This window comes from Physeter macrocephalus, chromosome 17 (assembly GCF_002837175.3).
Source record: "Physeter macrocephalus isolate SW-GA chromosome 17, ASM283717v5, whole genome shotgun sequence".
NCBI lineage: Eukaryota > Metazoa > Chordata > Mammalia > Artiodactyla > Physeteridae > Physeter > Physeter macrocephalus.
The window spans coordinates 42,563,529-42,585,380 of record NC_041230.1 but is presented as its reverse complement, the minus strand read 5'-3'; the positions used below and the strand labels follow the sequence as shown (position 1 = coordinate 42,585,380).

Sequence of the window (21,852 nt, the reverse complement as noted above, 5' to 3'; positions counted from 1 at the left end):
TGCCTTTTCATCTTGTCTATCTTTCTGTGAATGTGGTTTTTGTTCCACAGGCTGCAGGACTGTAGTTCTTCTTGCTTCTCCTGTCTCCCCTCTGGTGGATGAGGCTATCTAAGAGGCTTGTGCAAGTTCCCTGATGGGAGGGACTGGTGGTGGGTAGAGCTGGCTGTTGCTCTGGTGGGCAGAGCTCAGTAAAACTTTAATCCGCTTGACTGCTGATGGGTGGGGAAGGGTTCCCTCCCTGTTGGTTGTTTGGCCTAAGGCAATCCAACACTCGAACCTACTTGGGCTCTTTGGTGGGGCTAATGGCGGACTCTGGGAGGGCTCACGCCATGGAGTACTTCCCAGAACTTCTGCTGCCAGTGTCCTTGTCCTCACTGTGAGCCACATCCAGCCCCCGCCTCTGCAGGAGACCCTCCAACACCAGCAGGTAGGTCTGGTTCAACCTCCCCTGGGGTCACTGCTCCTTCCCCTGGGTCCCGACGCACACACTACTTTGTGTGTGCCCTCCAAGAGTGGAGTCTCTGTTTCCCCCAGTTCTGTCAAAGTCCTGCAATCAAATCCCAGTGGCCTTCAAAGTCTGATTCTCTAGGAATTCTTCCTCCCGTTGCCGGACCCCCAGGTTGGGAAGCCTGACGTGGGACTCAGAACCTTCACTCCATTGGGTGGACTTCTGTGGTGTAAGTGTTCTCCAGTCTGTGAGTCACCCACTCAGCAGTTATGAGATTTGATTTTACTGTGATTGTGCCCCTCCTACCGTCTCACTGTGGTTTCTCCTTTGTATTTGGATGTGGGGTATCATGTTGGTGAGTTCCAGTGTCTTCCCGTGATGATTGTCTAGCAGCTAGTTGTGATTCTGGTGTTCTCGCAAGAGGGAGTGAGAGCATGTCCTTCTACTCCACCATCTTGCTTCCAATCCCTGTGGTCTTAAATTTAAATTAAGACCATTCAGGAGAGATGAAAGTTTTCTCTAGCTACATTCAACTGCCCTACATGGAGGAGGTGGAGAATTGAGAGTACAGTGAAGGGGAAGGGGAAAGGGAGCACCTATAGTGATGGACTGTGAATCCAAACTGAGTAAGAAAGGAAATGAAGGGGTTGGTAGGCAGTGAAGATGTGAATTGGAGGTTTCATTGGGACCCATTATTTACCAGAATAAGTCATCCGGAAAGTTAGAAGATGGTTGTCAAAAAGTAGGATGTGTGATGTAGAGATCACGAGTCTATAGGTCACAGTGAATAAGGTCTAGAATATGACCACGGTAGTGAGTAGCTGAGGAGGCCGTGGAATTGAAGAGCCAGGGTGTTGGATTAAATATTCAAAAGATTAGGATTTCAAACTGGTGTTTTCCTGGAACAAGGTGACTTATAAATAAATGACCTTATATTACAGGTCATTTCTTCATCATGTGACATAGTACACATTTCTTCCCATTTGCACCATGACTAAAATTTCCATCTTTGAAGAGTTCATACTTTAGGAGAGCTTCAAGAAAACCAAACAGCCATCTCTAGGAAAAGCACTCTGACAAGGCGACAGCTGTCCAAACCACTTGATCCTGTAACACTGGAGCAATGCAGGCAGACACATGTGCAGTGTGGGTGGGGGAAGGTCTTTGAGCTCTGATTTCTACTGTGATATTGAACAGGTTTTAAGTTCCTATTTAGATAGGAGTCAGAATTGGGATTTTCTGCTGCCTTTGATATGTTCTAAAAAGCTTCACTTTACTATCCAGATTGGCAGAAACAAACCAAAGAAAATCATTTCCCATGATACCCTATTTAATAAAAATATATGGGTTCAGTTCATCCATAAACATCTAAGTAAAGAATATTATATTAGATCTTGGAGAAGAGGATTAAAAGGATGATGCTCCAAAAGAAATTGAGTCAATGGTTTCAGTTTTCAAGGTGCTAGAAGAACATGCAACTGAAGTGAAGATCATGTGACATCATCTGGCGTAAATCCCACCCCATGGATGCCCCATCCAACCAGCAAACATCCTCTTACACGAAGACCTTCACCTCCACTCCGTCCACATGCCCCATCCAGTGCTCTACCATCTACTTGCCCCACCAACCCTCCATTCACCTGCCCCATCCAACACGTGTGATTCTCCTCTCCTCTGCTCCATTCACCTCAGCAACCTTCTGTGAAATGTCTACCTCTCCCATTCCCCCTATACAGCACTCTCAGACTGAAGCAAGACCCAAAGACCCTTTTACTCTTCCTATTTCTCCCATTCTATTGTCCTTCTTTTAATTCCTTCTCTAACTAGGCCAGATTTCCTATACTGATGCCACTCTCAACTCCCTTGACCCTTGTTCCGATCACACCCCCACACCTGCAATGATGACAACTTCTCTCTCTGCCTCTGAATAAGGGCTGCCAGGGGCTGCTTAGGGAAATCTTACAACCACGAAGTTATGGCTTCACATCTTGCCTGGGCCATCAGCACTCTCAACTATCTTTTCTTTTGTCCACCACCAATTTCTGGTTCTGTCTTCACAGTGGACACATCAGTGCTTTCTTTACCATTCTTCTCAAGCATGCTATGCAACCCAACTTCCTCAACACTGCCCGCAAAGACGATGCATCCTGCATACATCTTAGGGCCATTCAGCAAGACCTTCTCCAACCTCCATTTTCCACCCCGCTACCCCTACAAGTAGCTGTATCTATTTTCACCTTTTTTGACTCTAGAGGAAGATGGCTCCCAACTCCCTCAACTATGCTTAATCCTGCCCTCCCCATTTCCTCCTGGAATCTCATTCCCTCTTGGGTAGATCATCACCTTATACTTCTCCAGGAGCTATCTTAATAGACCTGCTTGTGCCTCCACCTCCTTTCAGAGAAAGAACTCATTGACTCTGGGTCTGCTCCTCTAGTGACTACTTGATCTTTTTTCCCTTTTTTTCAAATATCTTAGAAGCCTATACTCATTTGACTCGGCTTTCCCACTCACAACTCATCACCCACCTGTCTCTCACTGTGCCACCCACTGTCTCTGACTTCAGCACCTGCTACTCAACTCACCTGCTGAGATTGCTTTTTTTTTAACATCTTTATTGGAGTATAATTGTTTTACAATGGTATGTTAGTTTCTGCTTTACAACAAAGTGAATCAGTTATACATATACATATGTTCCCATTGCTGAGATTGTTTTTGAAGTCCCTTGGCATGTGACTCAAACTCTCTGGCTTCTTTATGACTTTCCAAGACTCCCCTACAGCTCTCCCACAACTTATATTCATGGTTCCATCCTTCACATGCCTTTAGTAGTAGTTTGAGCCATATGATATTGCTGCAACAGAGTTCCCAAGTGGTTGAATATTGGCAGTTTCATATGGTTCAACCTAATTCTTTTTACACACCTCTTTTGTCACCAATCTCTTTTTATTGTATATATTTGAATGTGTGGTTATCACCCTTACCAGAAGCTTAGTGCAGCTTGAGTGAAAGAATTTTGCTTTATTTATCTTCACTTTGCCAGCACCCAACCCAATGCCTATAACATTAAAGGCACTTGTTTCACACCTGCTAGATGAACACTCCGTTCAAGAGTGGTACAGGGAGAGCACTCAGGCCTGCCTGGCAAGGGCACCTGTAGGAATGAAGTTGTGCTAACCTGGATGCAAGATGCCGAGGAGGAGGAGAAAAAAGAGAAGAGGGGGAGCGGGGAGGAAAAATCCCAACCTTCCTTCCGGGAGCCCTGATTTGTACCTGTGGCGTTTCGGATGAGGGCTGGTGATGCTGCTTCTGAGACACAGAGCTGTGGCTGTCTGCTTTGCCTTTGGTGATGGGAATGCTCCCACGCACGGGCTTGGCAGGTTTAATTTCGGGAGTTACCAGAGTGGATTCTGAAGTTAACTTCCCCAGGGTCTCACTGCTCAGTCGTATTTGTCCCACGGCATTTTGGCTCAAAGCAGCAGCTTCCTGGGCTACACAGAGAGAGAGCGTTTATATTAAAAGTCACCTTAGGATAATAAGGAAATAATAGCGAGGATGGCAAGTTGAAACGTAGTGTGATTCTTTTGAAGACTACAAAGCCATCTCCACCTGCAGCTGGCTTAGCAGGACTGAGAGAAGAGGCTCCACCCACTGAGGACAGATGATGATGACGGGTGTGTGCAGAGCCTGGCCTGGAGCCCGGGGCTCTTCACTGCTCATCTTCCCAGGGGATCCCACGATACTCTCTCCCACTTTCTCTTCCATCCCAGAGGGTAATCATTTCTGAAACTGCTGGTACACTACAGGCCTGACTGCCCTAGAAACCTACCACAATAATTACTGTGTTGTTTTACAGTCTGTTATTCTTACTACATCTTCAAAACCCAGCATGTATTGTATACTGACAGCACATCTCAGTTTGGACTAGGCACATTTCAAGGGGCCGGTGGGTCCTGCGTGGGACAGACAGGTTTAGACTGGTCACTTCCACTTCAGTACAGCCTGCTGACTCCACAGCAAACAGCAAACGCAGGTCTGGGTTTAAACCCATCACTGAGAGGGTTTTCTCCAAAGTCGCCAGTGACCTCCGAACTGTGAACTACAGCGGCCCTCTTCTCAGGGCTCATTTTATCTGAACCTTTAGCCATCTCCGATTATATTCACTTACTGATTTAACACATTTTTATAAATCTTTACTCTGTGTCTACTATGTGCCAAGCACTAGCCTAGATGCTGGGAATACATTAGTGACGAAAACTAACACAAATCTCTGCCCTCCGAAGCTCACATTCTTGGCCGGGGCTGGGGGGGGGAGCGGGTGTGGAGGAGGCAGACAATAAAATAAGTAATTAAATAAATAGTCTGTTAACTAGGGGTAAGGGCTATGAGGAAAATAAAGCGGGAAGGGTCCCCCAGACTCCAAACAGGGTTCCGGAGAGACGCAAAAGTCATTCTGGCCCCTCCCGCCTGTAGCTCTCCTGACTGCCCACCCTTCTGACCCTCACTCTGCCTTCTCCGCCTCCCCTGGCTTCTCCCCCTGCCCCCACCTCCTCCTAAAATGTGAAGTGTTTCCCAAGCTCCCATCCTGCCCTATCCATCCCTCTCCTCTCTTTCTGGAACTTTCTGGGCTGATTTCCTCTACTCCAGCGGCTGCACCCCTCACCTTGTTGAGGAAGTCTCCCCCAGTTATTAAGCCTTTAGCTTGACATTACTTTCTCAGGGAGCTCAAACTCATGATTTGTCACGGGATGTCAACACAGCTCCAAAGACTTCTGTGAAATGCAGTTTATTTGACAGAAAAGGAAACAAAATATCTAAGAGAACTGGAATTGTGATGCAGCCTGGGGTTCCCACTAAATGGTATCAGAATATGCCACCCCAAGATATGACTACAGGAGTTCAGTATATGCCACCTCAAAATATGCTGCTTTGGCATATTGGTTATTTTGAGCTGTAGGCACCTGAAAAACAGTAAATGCAGGGAGTGGCTTTCCTTGACCTCCCCTTATTTGCTTAAAGACAGAACCTCCAAAAGAAGCACCACTGTCACAAGGCCCCTTCCAGAGAGTTTCATCAACTAGGGAGATGGACTCTTATCACAGGAGAGGAGACTCAAGTCCATACCACACCCAGAAAGACTTTTATCACAAACAGCCACACTTCCCATCCATTCTTGTAAGGGTCCCTCATCTTTCCTAAAAACCATTTACCCTCCCCTAAGAGGACTACATCCCCCTTCCCTTTCCCTATTAAGGTGGTATTTACTTCTGAATTCTAAAGCCATCCATCTTCCCCTGAGTATCTCCCATGGTACATGAAGTATACATGTTAATAAACTTGTTTGTTTTTCTCTTGTTAATCTGTCTTTTATTACAGGAGGGCTCAGCCAAGAACTCAGAGGAGTAGAGAGAAAATTATTCTTTCTCCCCTAGACCACTAAAGAGCTGTTTCTCTTATCTTCCCAGCAAAGAATCTTCCATTTCTCTAAGCATCCCATGCAGAGGTATCAAGGGGAGGGGACACCCCTGAAAGCCCCAGCCAGTTTTATCATCTAGCAGGCATGGGACACTATCAGGAATGACGGCATGCTGTTCTAAGTATTAATATAAAAAAGATTCTACTCTGAGCAGGTATTCTGCTTTATATTTGATAGATTTTCCCATTGAGCAGCCACCCTTCTGCCCTGTAGGTCTTTAGAGGATCCGGGAGAGCCAGGATTCTTAACCTCTGGTAGGTAAGGCCTCACTACTATGGGGTTTAAAAACTCAATTAATTTTCCTTTCCAGTAAACTTTCTCCTCCTCCCATGTTCCCTGTCTTGGTAAATGACATTGCTCTCTTCCTGGTTTCTGTGACCAGAAATCTCCGTGTGAACATCTTGAATGCCTCCCGCTCCTTCAATTCCCTGCCATGCAGGCGGCTATCAGGTCAGCCAGCCCAGCCCCACTCATATTCAGCTTCACCTCTCTTCCATTACAAGACATCACTAGAGGTTCTTTCCTACTGCAACTTTCGGACCATTTCTCCCATAGGGTGAAAACTGCCCAACTTCTCTTTTCCTTGAAAATTAAATTGAAATTCCTAATCTTGGCATTAAGTTCAACTATGATTGGCCTTAACCTGCCTTCCCACCTTTAATTTACTGTCAGCTTCCCTGCTTTCTTGGTCTGGAATGTCCTTATCTTCATCTTTGCCTGTCAACATTCTCCTCCTCCTTCAAAGCCCACTTCCATGAAAACTTCCCCAAATCATGCTTGTTGGAACCCAACTATCCCAAAGTTGGTCTTTCACAGAAGCTGGTGGCTCTGTTACATTATTTTCCTCCGCTCTGAATGAGCACAGGTCTGCTCCCCTCCAGGTGTTACTCCCAGAGGTGTGGGCCACATCCCTTCCGTCGCCCTGCTCCCTGCACTGCCAAGTGCATTGGGCAGCCAGGAGAGCCACAGGTGTCTGGTGGAGAGAATTCTCTGGGCTGCTAACTGGCAGCATGTTATAAGTCAGCCTTCAATGGGGCTGTGGAGAAAAGCTCGGTGGGGGAAACTGAGAAGGTGCATTACCAGTGGGGTAAGGGCCACTTGGCCGCAAAGAGTCAGGGGAAATGGCTCTCACCAGACTCCTCTTCCTTCATGGACTGCTCTATGGCGGCCCTGATGCACAGCTCACGGGCCCGGATCCCTGCGATGTTGCTGCCATCGGAGATGGCTTCCAGCACGATGGAGTCAAAGTTCAGGCAGGCTGCACTGTAGTACTTGGCTATGCTGACTGCAGTGGCTGACTTTCCTATTAAAAAAGGTCAGGAGGTTGAATTTCACAGCTCTCATTTCCTCAGTGTCCTAGACAGAAGAAGCTTCTATAACAGAGGCTATACTGGAAAATGATCTCTCCAAGGTCTCTGCCTCTAAGTCTCTCGTGTGGCCAGAGGTGGCAGCAGAAAAGAGAGGCAAGACCTGAGCCAGGAGTTAGGACCGTGGATTCTGGTCCTAATTCTACCCCTGATGAGCTGTGTGCTATGGCAACCCACATCCCCTCTGGATTTTCTCCTCGGCTTAAATAGTGATTCTCTCAGATGAGCTTTAAAAATCTTGTAGCTCTTACTGTCTCTGATTCTAATGGGAAGAGACTTTTTTGGTTTAAAGAATAACTTGTGTTGATTTTTTTTCTCATTCAAAATACCTGCTTATTAAAAAGAAAGCAGAAAATTCAGAAATAACAGCAGGGAGAAAAGAAATTTGATCTTCCAGAGAGATTACAGTTAGCATATGCCTGCTAAGTATGCATATGTAACTATTTTATTTGTATTTCTTATAAAAAAAGAATGGGTTATGCGGTAGGTTGAATAATGCCTCCCCCGCTCAGATGTCCACATCCCAATTCCTGGAACCTGTGAATATGTTACCTTATATGTTAAAGGGACTTCGCAGGTATGATTAAGAATCTTGACGTTGGAGATTGCCCTGGATTATCTGGGTGGGCCCAATGTAATAACAAGGGTCCTTATAAGAGAAGCAGGATGCTCAGAGTAAGAACAGGTGATGCGATGATGAAAGCAAAGAGAGAGACAGACAGAGAGTGAGAGAGAGACGAGACAGACAGACTACAAGATGCTATGATGCTGGTTTTGAAGATGGAGGAAGGGGCCATGAGCCAAGGAATGCAGATAATGTTTCTAGAAAAAAGAAAAGGCAAGGAAATGGATTCTCCTCTATAGCCTCGAGAAAGGATGCAGCCCTGTTGACCCATTTTAGACTTCTGACCTCCAGAATTCTAAGAAAGTAAATTTGCATTTTTTAAAGTCACTAAATTTGTGGTTATTTGTTACAGGAGCAATAGGATATTAATACAGATAACAAATTGTAAGCATGGCATTTTTTTTCTCACTTAAAACGATATATATCATGAGCATTTTTCTATTCATTCAATACACTTTTATGGTACTTTTTTATTGTGATAGTATACATTCAAAATTTACCATTTTAACTGTTTTTAAGTGTACAGCTCAGCTGCTAAGGATATTCACATTGTTGTGCAACCATCACCACCATCCATCTCCAGCACGTTTACATCTTCCCAAGTGGAAACTCTTTACCCATTAAACAATAACCTCTCATTCCTCCCTTTTCTCAGCCCCTGGAAACCACCATTCTATTTCAAGTCTCTATGAATATGACTACTCTAGGTACCTTATATAAATGGAATCATATAGTAGTTGTTCTTTTATGTCTTTCTTATTTCACTAAGCATAATGTCTTCAAGGTTCATCTATGTTGTAGCATGTGTGAGGATGTCCTTCCTTTTGTGGGTGAAAAATATCCCATTATACCACATTTAGTTTATTCACTCATCCATCAATGGATACTTGGGCTGTTCTACCTTTTCATTATTGTGAATAATGCTGCTATGAAAATGGATGTACAAGACACTGTTTTTAGTGGCGATATAATTCACTGCATGAATGTACTATGGCTTAATTAACTAGTCCAGCATATTGAATGCTTCAAGTGCTCCCAAATTTTTAGTATGGTCAACAATTCTGCAGTGAACACTCATGCAGTTAATCTTTGTCGACGTGATTATTTTCCTAAGATAAATTTTTAGAAGCAATACTGCCAGGCCAAAGAGTTTGCATATATTCTTCCCCTCTCTTTTTAAATAACTTAACGTCTTGGATTTTTCTTTAATATTTTAATGTTATTAAATTATTAAAAGAATGCAAGCTCCAACAAATCAGAGATGTATTAATTAAGAATGAGGTGTCCCCGCTCTTTCTCTAACTCCATATCTCTGAAGTTGGCAATTTAACAATTTGGGGATAATCCTTTGGTATATAAATTTCAAACAGAAGAGTCTTTTACTGCCTCAAAAATTACACATGCAGGACTTCCCTGGTGGTGAAGTGCTTAAGAATACGCCTGCCAGTGCAGGGGACAAGGGCTCGAGCCCTGGTCCGGGAAGATCCCACATGCCGCGAAGCAACTAAGCCCGTGCGCCACAACTACTGAGCCTGCGCTCTAGAGCATGCAAGCCACAACTACTGAGCCCACATGCCACAATTACTGAAGCCCGTGCCCCTAGAGCCCGTGCTCTGCAACAAGAGAAGCCACCGCAATGAGGAGCCCGCACACCACAACAGAGAGCAGCCCCCGCTAGCCGCAACTAGAGAAAGCCCGCATGCAACAATGAAGACCCAATGCAGCCAAAAATAAATAAATAAATAAATTTTAAAAAAAAAGAAAAGGCATCACCCAGAGGTAAAAAAAAAAAAAAAATCACATGTGCAAACTTCACCATAAACCCCTCAGGGCTGTGCATACCTGACAAGGGCGTCCCATGGATGATGATGGCGATGCCTTTCCGGTTCTTGGCCATATGGCCTTCTGCAGAAATGTCAATGCCCAGGTGGCGAGCAATGGCCTTGCTCACTGGGTTGTTCTCTACTTCCCCAACCTCCTCTGCAAAGTGGCTGTCAATGTTCTGAATCTTGTCAGCTGCAAATTAAACATACACGTGTGCGTGTGTGCATGCACATACATGCGGACACACCCAGAACACACCTGGGTTCTGAAGGAAGTGGGGACGACTTTTTCTTAGTAAACGTCCTATTTTAAAATGACAAACATCTGCTGCAGATGTTGCCTCACTCCCCCTGTAGTGTATGAAAGTGCCCGTTTTGGCTAATAATCTGTCCATAGCTACTACAATTGAAAATACAGATACTCTTTGACTCTTAATCCCACTTTGAGGAATCTCTTCTGCTGAAAAATAATATTGGAAACTAGGTGAATATGCAACAGTAAGGGAAATGACTAAATAAATAACGGCATATTCATATTGTAGAATTAATACATACTAGTTCTAGAAAGATGCATTTTATGGAGAAAGGTGAAAGGCACTGAACAGCCTTCCCACTTTTTCTTAGAGAGAACAGGTGCCCAAACATTAAAATTCTTGGTTACTTTGAAACATGATGTTTTCCAGGCTTTCTTCATCCTCCTCTTCATCTGGGTAGGTCTTGGACTTGACCATTGGGATACGCTGCTCTTCCAGGTTGGATGTGACAGAGATCCCTCGGCTAAGCGAGGTCCTCTTTGTGCTGGCAGAGGTTCCCTGTTCTGACAAGGGACCATCGTCCTCTTCTGCCAGGGAGCAAAGGATGGAAACACACAGGAAGAGTTGGGAGGAGGACAATGGAGATAGGGCAGAAAAGAGAAGAGAGACAAAGAGGAGAATCACTGAACTGGTTATCATCACCCTGGACTATCTGACCCAAATAAACAAGAACTGCAGTCAGTCTGCTGTTAAATTTCTCTGCCCAGAGTGTTTCTACATTTTAACATTAAAATAAAATTACCAAAATTATACACTTGGTTTAGAAAATTTGGGAAATTCAAAAGAGCAAAATTGACAAAATTTAGCTACAGAAAGAAATATAGATAGACAAAGAAATGGTTATAGAGGAACAGCAGCTTCATTTTATGATACCAGTATAGGAGAGCGGCAACCTCTCAGATTTTTTAATTTTTAATTTTTCAAAACTGAAGCTGGGGTCATACTATACACATACCAATTTGTAGCCTGCTTTCCCCCTTAATTTATCACGAACATTTCTCCATGTCATCGTTGAGCACATCTACTACTTCATCTGCCCCGCACCCTCCTCAATGCCCCTATTCCAGAGTTTCAGTGGGTGCATTGGGCTGTCATTGTACAAGGTGACCCAGCTCTACCCTGGAGCCAAGACACCTTCTTTGTTTAATTTTGAATTTGAGTCAGAGAGGTTGTAGCTCTCCTGGGAATGGCAATCACATGACTTGTAGCTGCTGGCCTTCCCTGGATGTGGTGTGGAAGCAGAGAAGGACGTGTACTCTGCGACAGCAGAGTAAGCAGATGCTCAGAGAGGTGCTGGCGAGGAGCAGGAACGCCTCCCTGGACTTCTACTGACCCTCAGGTCCTGGTTCTAGATCACCTTTCCATGGGCCAGATGGAAAAATGAACCAAGGCGCGGAGGACAGGGTTGAGAGCGATGGGCCCTTCTCAGCTCTCACTAAGTCCTCTTTACACTGCAGCCCCTTGTGACTCTCTGCCTCAGGCCACTAGGCAGTCCTGAGTTTAAATGTCTACCCCCCCACCCCTCCCTGACTTTGAGCTCTCAAAGGCAGGGGTTGATTTCATTGATCTTTCTTCCAGCGCTTCAGCTCAGTGCTTGGAACACAGTGAGCGCTTGTTATGGGCTGAACTGGTTCCCATAAAGTTCATTTGCTGAAGTCCTAAGCACCACCCCCTGCCCCAGTATGCCAGAATGCGCCTATTTGAAGTTAGGGCCTTTCAAGAGGTAATTAAGTTAAAATGAGTGTCCTAAGCCATCCATAGTCCAATATCACTGGTGTTCTTATAGGAAGAGATTAGGACACAGACACACAGAGGGAAGTCCTTGTGAACACACAGGGGGAAGACAGCCATCTACAAGCCAAGGAGGGAGGTTCAGTAGAAAACAACTCCACCAACACCTTGATCTTGGATTTCTAGCCTCCAGAATTATGAGAAAATAAGTTTTGCTTGGTTAAGCCCCCCAGTCTGTGGTATTTGCAGTGGCAGTTCTAGTGAACTAATATCCTCAATAAACACAACCAGGAGACTGGGTGGACAGGCAACCTTCTTCTCTCATCTTCTTTTAGGGCAGGTTAGTGTTCTCCGACTACCTTCTGTCTTGAGAGACAACAAGACAGGTCCAAGGGCAGGAGAAATGGACTTCATTCATTCACTCTTACAGAAACATTTATCAGGCACTATGATGTATCAGGTGCTGGTCCATGCACTGGGTTTACAGTGGGGAATACATGATCACTGCCTTTATGGGGGCTTGTCTAGAGGGGAGACAAGTGTGAAGAAAATACATGTGATGACTATTATGCAGAAGAAGAGAGCAAGTAAGAACAGGGAGGGCAAATTTCCAGGATGAGGGCACAGGGAAGCAGAGAAGTGAGCACCCCAACAAGCTACACGATCCCATAGGTCTCCCCGGCACCTTGATGCTCAAGTGCACACAAGGGGGGATCCTGGGTGGATGATGGATAACTCTGGGGTGCTGGGCAAGAAAGGGCAAGATTGTAAGAGCACAGTCCAGCTTTGTGATTGAGTTTTGGCCTTGAGGACCATGGAGGGTCTTTCCTCATGTGAACTCCCACCCCTACCTCTCGTAGTGCACCAATATCTACCGTGCGTGATGGATTACCTTGCATCACCTAGGCACAGATGTGGAGGCTGTGGAGTGGTTATTGTCGTGGACTCCAGCGTCAGAGAGACCTGGGCTTGAGTCCTGATTCTGCCACTTAAATCTGTGGACCTGGCCTCTCAGTGCTTCCTCTCTCATCTGTACGTGTGAAGCCCTCAGCACAGGGCTTGGTATCTAGCAAGTGTCCTTCTATATCTGAATTAGCTGTTTTTAAGTCTTAACTCCGCCCCAGACTCTAGTGAGAGCAGAATGTGTCCCCATCTCCGCATCCCTACAATGGGGACAACAGGACCATTTTGCAAGGGTTAGAAATGAAATCCATAAGGTGCTCAGTAACTGGTTCGTCTCCCAGCAGAGATAATTCAAAGAAGCCAGGGGAGTGGCTGGAGCCGCGGGCTCCAGAACTGTTGAGTTCTCACCGTTCTCCTGCGCCAGACTCTCCAGATATTTCACCTTCATCTGCTCCTCTTTTGACCGCTTCATCTCCTTAAAGTATTCATACACCTCTGGGGGCAGCTTTTCCCCTGGAAGGCGGGGAGGCAGCAGCAGGGAGTTGTAGGAATCATAGCCCTTCAGCGTTCGCAAGATCTGCTCAAGGAGAATGGGAACTGCTGTTGGTCCCACTGGAAGTTTCCTCCCCACAGTCCCAGGTGGGTCTGCCATCCATCTCATAAAAACCCTGCCCCTGACCAAGGCTGGGGTGTATACAAATATTTTCTGGATCTCAAAGGGTAGGGTCCTTTGCAGAGGTCTAAAGTGTAAGGCTCAGCCCTGGATCTGTGGGGATATAGAATTTTTATTTTGCCCCATTTGTGCCTGGGCATTTCCCATGTGGAAAAGAATTTTCTCCTTGTTTTATAAATAACATACACTGTTTTGTTGCTGCTGTTTTCCATTGACAAAAGTACAGAACTCAATTATCCACTTTGAGTGACATGTTATTGAAAAATATTGTGGTTAGCAATATTGTCTTGGTAAGGTGGTTGTCTCATAAATAGAGGATCCAGAGAAAAACAGGCAAAATGGCTGTTAGGTATGTGTATGTGTGTGTGTGTGTGTGTGTGTGTGTGTGTGTGTGTGTGTGTGTGTGTATTTGAGAGAGAGACAGACAGAGAGGGATGTATATTAGGCTTGTCAGATGAAGTACAAGATGCCTAGTTAAATTTAAATTTCAGATAAAAAAATGAATAATTTTTAAAGTATAAATGTGTCCCATATTGTTTATCTGGAATTCAAATTTAATTGCGGCAATCTGTTTTTCTTTCTGCTAAATCCAGCAATACTAGTGTGTATGTATATTTATAAAAGACAGTAAAATCAACTCCTAGAAAGCAATTATTTCCTATGCAACCTAATTTACTGGTGTGAAAAATCAGTTAGGTAACCTTTCTCCAAGATCACCAATTTTAGTTGTTTGAAAACCAATTAATGAGCTTACTCTAAAATTTATATGGAAGAACAAAGGGCTAAGAATAGTTGAAACACTAATGAAGAAAAATAGAGAGGACTGTCCTACCAGATATCAGGAATTATGAAGTTGGAGCAATAGACAGGGTGGTATTCATGCTGAATAGAGAAAATGACCAAAGAAATGGAGGTGAGAGCTTAGAATAGACCCACGTGTATATGGAGCTTTGACATAGGACAGAGGTGGCATGGCAGATCAGTGGGGAAAGGAAGGACTATTCCAAAGGCTGGCTGATGTAGAGACACAAAGGCCTGGCCAACTTGTTTCAACTGAGGCGACTGTAAACAGCCAGCCCAGCTGCAGAGTGTCCTGTGGGATCAGCTGAAGTCTCTGTGCAATGTCATCACAGTTTGCCTTCTCTGTCTGCCTAGGTCTAACGTTCCTTATCCTTTACAGGTGTCGTCCCTGAGAGTACTCTCTGATAAACCTTCTGCATGCAAATCTCAGAGTCTTGGATTCTGCTTTCCACTGACCCTGACCCACAGCAGAGGATGCTGTGCCAACACAAGCCACTGAACATCTAATAAATACCTAAGGAAAAGACTCGAATCCAGAGGGACAGAATCCAAACCGGGCAGAGCACAAACACTGATGTAAAGAAGATAGAAGATTCAAAGGCCAAGTTGGTGGAGAGTCCAGAGGAGGCAGACAATCTTAGCTAAGCCATTCCCAAATTTCTGACCCACAGCAAACATGAGATGACAAATGTTTATTGTTTTATGTTACTAAGCTTGGGAGTAATTCATTTTGCAGCAGTAGATAACTAATATAACATCAGACTTCATGAACAGCAAGATCTTATGAGAAAACAATGGAGCAATGCATTTAAGATATACGAGTGCAGAAAAAGTGAGCCAAGGATACTGTATCCAATCAAACCGATCTTCAAGTACAAAAGCCAAGGAAAAACAGTTATGAACACGTGAATACTCAGGAAATATTGTTCCCACGGTCTCTTCCTGAGGAATCCACTAGAGAATGATCTTCTGACAACCCAGTAGCGAATGGAGAAGTTTCATCACAAGGACTGGTGTTGAGCATTAAATATGTTCAAGTGTAGAACTAAGACTAAATGATGGAAATTAAGTTCTGACATCTTAATATTGTAAGCTATAACACTATAGATTTAATACAAGAAGCAAAACACAGAGCAAGTGTACATGAGATGACTACCCAGTAGGCATTAACTGGAAGTAAAGAAATATCATTTTAAATTAGAGGGTGGTGAGGAGACGTAAAAAGAGATTTTTAGCTAATTTCATTATTGCTCATAGTAGGGAACTAAGAGGCAGTTTCTAAAAAGTAGGGTACTAAGGGTATTAGATAAAGGCATAGTTTATACAGATCAGCCTCAAGGTAGACAACAGGGTAGAGATAGTAAAAATGGACCTGGATAGGTCAAAGGAAAAGAAGAGAGATTCCAGAAATAGACCCAAATAAACATAGTCAACCGATCTTTCCTAAAGGAGCAAATGCAATACAATGGAGCAAAGAGTTTTTTTCAACAAATTGTGCTGGAATTGGACATCCACTGGCAAAAAAATAAATCTGAGTGGATTTTATCTTCATAAAAATTAACTCAAATGAATTGTAGACCTAAATAAAAAACATAAAACTATAAAATTTCTAGAAGATAGCATAACAGAAAATTTAGATGACCTAGAGTATGGTGATGACTTTTTAGACACAACTCCAAAGGCACAGTCTATGAAAAAAATAATTGATAAGCTGGACTTCATTAAAATGAAAAACTTCTGCTCTGCAAAAGATAATGTCAAGAGAATGAAAAGACAAGCCACACACTGGGAGAAACTATTTGAAAAAGACACATCTGATAAAGGACTATTATTCAAAATATGTAAAGAACTCTTAAAGCTCAACAATAAGGAAACAAATAACTCGATTAAAAATTGGGCCAAAGACCTTAACAGATACCTCACCAAAGAAAATATACAAATGGCCAATAGGCGTATGAATGGATATTCTACATTAGATATGCCTTCAGGGAAATGCAAATTAAAACAACAATGAGATACCACTACACACCTATTAGAACAGCCAAAATCCAAAACCCTGACAATATCAAAAGCTAGTGAGGATAAGGAGCAACAGGAACTCTCATTTACTGCTAGTAGGAATGCAAAATGTTACAACCATTTTGGAAAACAGTTTGACAGCTTCTTACAAAACTAAAGATACTCTTACCATAGAATCCAGCAATCATACTCCTTGGCATTTACCTAAAGAGTTGAAAACTTATGTTCACACAAAAACCTGCACACAGATGTTTATAGCAGCTTTATTCATAATTGCCAAAACTTGGAAACAACCAAGATGTCTTTCAGTAGGTGAATGGATAAATAAACTGTGGTATTTCCAGACAATGGAACATCATTCAGCACTAAAAAGAAATGAGCTGTCAAGCCATGAAAAGACATGGGGGAACCTTAAATGCATATTACTAAGTGAAAGAAGCCAATCTGAACATCTACATACTCTATGATTCCAACTATATGGCATTCTGGAAAAGGCAAAACTACAGAGACAGTAAAAAAGATTAATGGTTGCCAGGGGTTGGGAGGAGGGAGGGATGAATATGTGGAGCACAGAGGGTATTTAGGGCAATGAAAATACTTTGTATGACACTATAATGATTGATACATGTTGTTATACATTTGTCTAAACCCATAGAATGCACCAAGAGTGAACTGTAATGTAAACTATGGACTTTGGGTGATTATGATGTCACATAGGTTCATCAATTGTAAAAAATATACCATTCTAGTGAAGGATGTTGATAATGGGGGAGGCTATGCATGTGTGGGGGCAGGGGTTATATGAAAAATCTCTGCATCTTCCCCTCAATTTTGCTGTGAATCTAAAACTGCTCTAAAGAATAAAGTTCAAAAAAATGGACAAGGAGGAGCAATTGTAAAATATACAAGCCAGAACAAACAGGAAAAAAAAAAAAAAGGCAGATTTAAGCCCTAACGTGATTACATTAAATGTAAATGGTCTAAATACACCAATTAAAGACAAAGACTGCCAGAGTGTATTAAATATATGCTGTCTACAAGAAACTCATTTCAAATTTAATGACTATGGCATACATTCTTTACTGTTTGAATTTTAACATGAGCATGTATTAGTTTTTAAATTAGTTGTTTCAAATGTATAATGAGATAACAAAGAAGAATGAATTCTGCTTAGGGCAAGGGAAGTAGGTCAGGAATGACTGCAAAGTGATCTTTAAATTGACAGGGAAGGGTTCAGAGGAAGAAGGAGCAAAAGTGAGGAGGAAGTTGTCCAGGCAGAGAGAAGAGTACCTGGCAGGGCCCAGCATGTGTAGGAAAATGGAGTTTGGTTTTGGTCTCTGCTCACCTTCTCTTCTACAAGATACTGCTGGTCAAATTCTAAGGAGTAAAACTCAATGGGAAAGTTGCAGGGATTCTTCACCACCACCTCGGCCTCATCTCCAGGTGCATAAGGCAGCAGTGGCCCCAGCTCCAGAACTGAGGGACTAAATTCCAAGCATGGCTCTAGACCTTGCCCCTGTGCCAGTAGAGTAAGCTTGTGAGGACTCTGGGCAATCTGGAACACCAAGGTTTGGCTGTAGAATTTCTGGAAAATACAAAAACAAAACAAGCAACTAAATTTTTTTCTGTTATGTGACATGTAAAACTGATAACCACTGGGGGACAAAATTGATCCTGTTTAGATTAAGAGAGAAAACTTTTCTTATAAAATTGCATGAGAGCAATTTATATTAGAGTGTTAATACTGGGTATCTAGCATGCCAGGCACTGTACCAAGTGCTTCATCACAGTCCTGTGAATGCTGTTTTCATACCCCTCAGATCCTACAATGTGCTCAGATGTCCCACTGCCACTATCTGCACCTCTGGGTCTGTACCTCTGGGCTCTCATTTCATGGGCCCTGCTGCCCATGGGTAGGGCAGGGCAAGGCAGACGTGTCAGAGAAGTAACACCTTCTGGGGACAATCCTTAACCAATGACTCTCAGGAGTTACTGTATAAAGACTCCTGAGAGGGATAATTCTGAAATGTGCATTTTGTATATTTTCTCCGAGTTTCCAGTGGGATTAAGATCCAGTGTCCAGGACTTCCCTGGTGGCGCAGTGGTTAAGAATCTGCCTGCCAATGCAGGGGACATGCGTTTGAGCCCTGGTCCGGGAACATCCCACATGCCATGGAGCAACTAAGCCCATGCACCACAACTACTGAGCCTGCACTCTAGAGCCCGTGAGGCACAGCTACTGAAGCCCACATACCTAGAGCCCATGCTCCACAACAAGAGAAGCCACCGCAATGAGAAGCCTGTGCACTGCAACGAAGAGTAGCCCCCACTAGCCACAACTAGAGAAAGCCCGTGCGCAGCAACGAAGACCCAATGCAGCCAAAAATAAATAAATAAATCCAGTGTCCAAGGCAGCTGGCTCACTCACACACCCTATTAGCTGCCTTCCTTTTCCTTATCACCTTCTACTTCTCTTTTAGTATTCCCTACACTTCCTAAATAACCTGCTTCCTAAATAATCTGCTTGCACTCAAATTCTTGACTCCAGGTCTGTTTCTTGGAGAATCTGAATGATCATATTTCCATTATTTAAAGATACAGTTAAGCAGCTAGTCAGAGATGATCAGCTAGCGCAATCAGTTCATCTGATACAATTACAATCCAAATACCAGTTGATAATGATACCAATTATCCTAATCTGGTTTCACTTAGGAATCTATTAAAATGCATATTCACAGGCCCATTCCTAGAGATCCTGACTCGGTAGGGGCAGGGTAAGGCTGGGAATTCTGTAGTTTTAACCAGATGCCCAGGTTGTTCTGATACTGTTGGGCTCATGGCTTGGGTTTGGAAAGCATGATTGGCTGAGTGATTTGGAGAGCTCTTAACTACCTTAGCTCAGAGGGAAGGAAAATCAGATGGAAAGAATGTGTAAGGACAGAGATACAAGTTCAGAAAACTACCTGTTGTTGGAGACAGTAAGAGAACAAATTATTGGCTAAGAAGGTTTTCTATATAGTTATGGGTTTAGCACCTTATGTGAGCCAAACTTCTATATTTTAACTGCTTTTTAGGGAAATATTTCTTACTTTTTTTTTTTTTTGCCTGCATCAGGTCTTTGTTGCTGCATGTGGGTTTTCTCTAGTAGTGATGAGCAGGGGCTACTCTTCGTTGTGGTGCATGGGCTTCTCATTGCGGTGGCTTCTCTTGCTGCGGAGCACTGGCTCTATGTGCGTGGGCTCAGTAGTTGTGGCGTGCGGGCTCTAGGGTGTGTGGGCTTCAGTAGTTGTGGCACATGGGCTCAGTAGTTGTGGCTCACGGGCTCTAGAGCACAGGCTCAGTAGTTGTGGTGCAGGGGCTTAGTTGCTCCATGGCATGTGGGATCTTCCCAGACCAGGGATTGAACCCATGTCCCCTGCAGGCGGATTCTTAACCACTACACCACCAGGGAAGTCCCAGGGAAATATTTCTAAAACATTTCATTCATCTCCTTGTTTTCTAACACAAAGTATTCTGAATACATTATAATGTCTAGGAGTTGTTAATGTGGACATCAGTGTTTCTCTGTGCTGCTGATGCTGGTGAAGATATAGGCGTGGACTGTATGGGTTGCAAGGCTAACCAGTTCTTGTATACGGCCAATAAATTCCTCTCCCAAACTCTAATTTGAAAAGATACATGCACCTCAGTGTTCATAGCAGTACTGTTTACAATAGCCAACACATGGAAGCAAACTAAATGTCCATCAGGAGAAGAATGGATAAAGAAGATGTGGTATATATGTACAATGGAGTAAAAAAGAATGGAATAATACCATTTGCAGCAACATGGATGGACCTAGAGATTATCATACTAAGTGAAGTAAGCCAGACAGAGAAAGACAAATATCATATAATATCGCTTATATGTGGAATCTAAAAACGTGATACAAGTGAACTTATTTACAAAACAGAAATAAACTCACAGACATAGAAAACAAACTTATGGTTACCAAAGGGATTAGTGGGGCAGGGGGGAGAGATAAATTAGGAGTTTGGGATTAATATATACACACTACTATATATAAAGTAGGTAAACAACAAGGACCTACTGTATAGCATAGGGAACTATACTCAATATCTTGTAATAACCTACAATGGAAAAGAGTCTGAAAAAATATATATATTCATTGTAAATTAACTATACTTCATTAAAAAATGATACTTAAAAAAATTCCTGGGGGCTTCCCTGGTGGTGCAGTGGTTGAGAATCAATATCGCTTATATGTGGAATCTAAAAACGTGATACAAGTGAACTTATTTACAAAACAGAAATAAACTCACAGACATAGAAAACAAACTTATGGTTACCAAAGGGATTAGTGGGGCAGGGGGGAGAGATAAATTAGGAGTTTGGGATTAATATATACACACTACTATATATAAAGTAGGTAAACAACAAGGACCTACTGTATAGCATAGGGAACTATACTCAATATCTTGTAATAACCTACAATGGAAAAGAGTCTGAAAAAAAATATATATTCATTGTAAATTAACTATACTTCATTAAAAAATAATACTTAAAAAAATTCCTGGGGGCTTCCCTGGTGGTGCAGTGGTTGAGAATCTGCCTGCTAATGCAGGGGACACGGGTTCGAGCCCTGGTCTGGGAGGATCCCACATGCCGCGGAGCAACTAGGCCCGTGAGCCACAACTACTGAGCCTGCACGTCTGCAGCCTGTGCTCCGCAACAAGAGAGGCCGTGATGGTGAGAGGCCCACGCACGACGATGAAGAGTGGCCTCTGCTTGCCACAACTAGAGAAAGCCCTCGCACAGAAACGAAGACCCAACACAGCAAAAATAAATAAATTAATTAATAAACTCTTACCCACAACATCTAAAAAAAAAAAAATGCCTATCCTATTTGGTGGAAACATTTTATTAATTTTGACCAATGCTAACTCAACATTTATGGAACTGCCCAAACAAATCTTTTTTTTTTTTTTTTTACTATATTTACTGATATTTTTTTCAGTAAAACATCCAGAATCTTGAGTAAACCTGCTGGCAGTCTTAAGACTCTCTAAGAATGACAAACACATTAGTTTTCTTTTCTTTTAAAAGGGTTGGGGAGATTTTGATAATGATAGAAACAGGGACTCTATTTTTTTTTTTTAAATAAGCTAATCTATCCACATTGTCTCTGAGTTTTGTGGTTAGGATTTTCTTTCTTTTTTTTTTTTAAACGTCTTTATTGGAGTATAATTGCTTTACAATGATGTGTTAGTTTCTGCTTTGTAACAAAGTGAATCAGTTATACATATACATATGTCACTATATCTCTTCCGTCTTGTGTCTCCATCCCTCCCACCCTCCCTATCCCACACCTCTAGATGGTCACAAAGCACGGAGCTGATCTCCCTGTGCTATGCAGCTGCTTCCCACTAGCTATCTATTTTACATTAAGTAGTGTATATATGTCCATGCCACTCTCTCACTTTGTCACAGCTTACCCTTCCCCCTCCCCATATCCTCAAGTCCATTCTCTACTAGGTCTGGGTCTATATTCTCATCTTGCCCCAAGTTTCTTCATGACCAGTTTTTTTTGTTTGTTTTTTTTTTTAGATTCCATATATATGTGTTAGCATATGGTATTTGTTTCTCTCTTTCTGACTTCACTCAGGATGACA

The 21,852-nt window shown here is 43.0% G+C and overlaps 1 protein-coding gene across 1 annotated transcript in view; it reads right to left on the bottom strand.

The window, feature by feature from the left end:
- The window catches only part of LOC102985291 (HYDIN axonemal central pair apparatus protein), a 106,711-nt gene that overhangs the window by 76,497 nt on the left and 8,362 nt on the right, over window positions 1-21,852 (bottom strand). The window contains exons 9-14 of the mRNA XM_055078920.1: window positions 17,526-17,765; window positions 13,096-13,264; window positions 10,401-10,580; window positions 9,759-9,932; window positions 7,057-7,227; window positions 3,722-3,939 (exon numbers count right to left, since the gene is read on the bottom strand). Coding sequence (XP_054934895.1) covers window positions 3,722-3,939; window positions 7,057-7,227; window positions 9,759-9,932; window positions 10,401-10,580; window positions 13,096-13,264; window positions 17,526-17,765 — 1,152 coding nt within the window. The remainder of the gene's footprint in view (window positions 1-3,721; window positions 3,940-7,056; window positions 7,228-9,758; window positions 9,933-10,400; window positions 10,581-13,095; window positions 13,265-17,525; window positions 17,766-21,852) is intronic.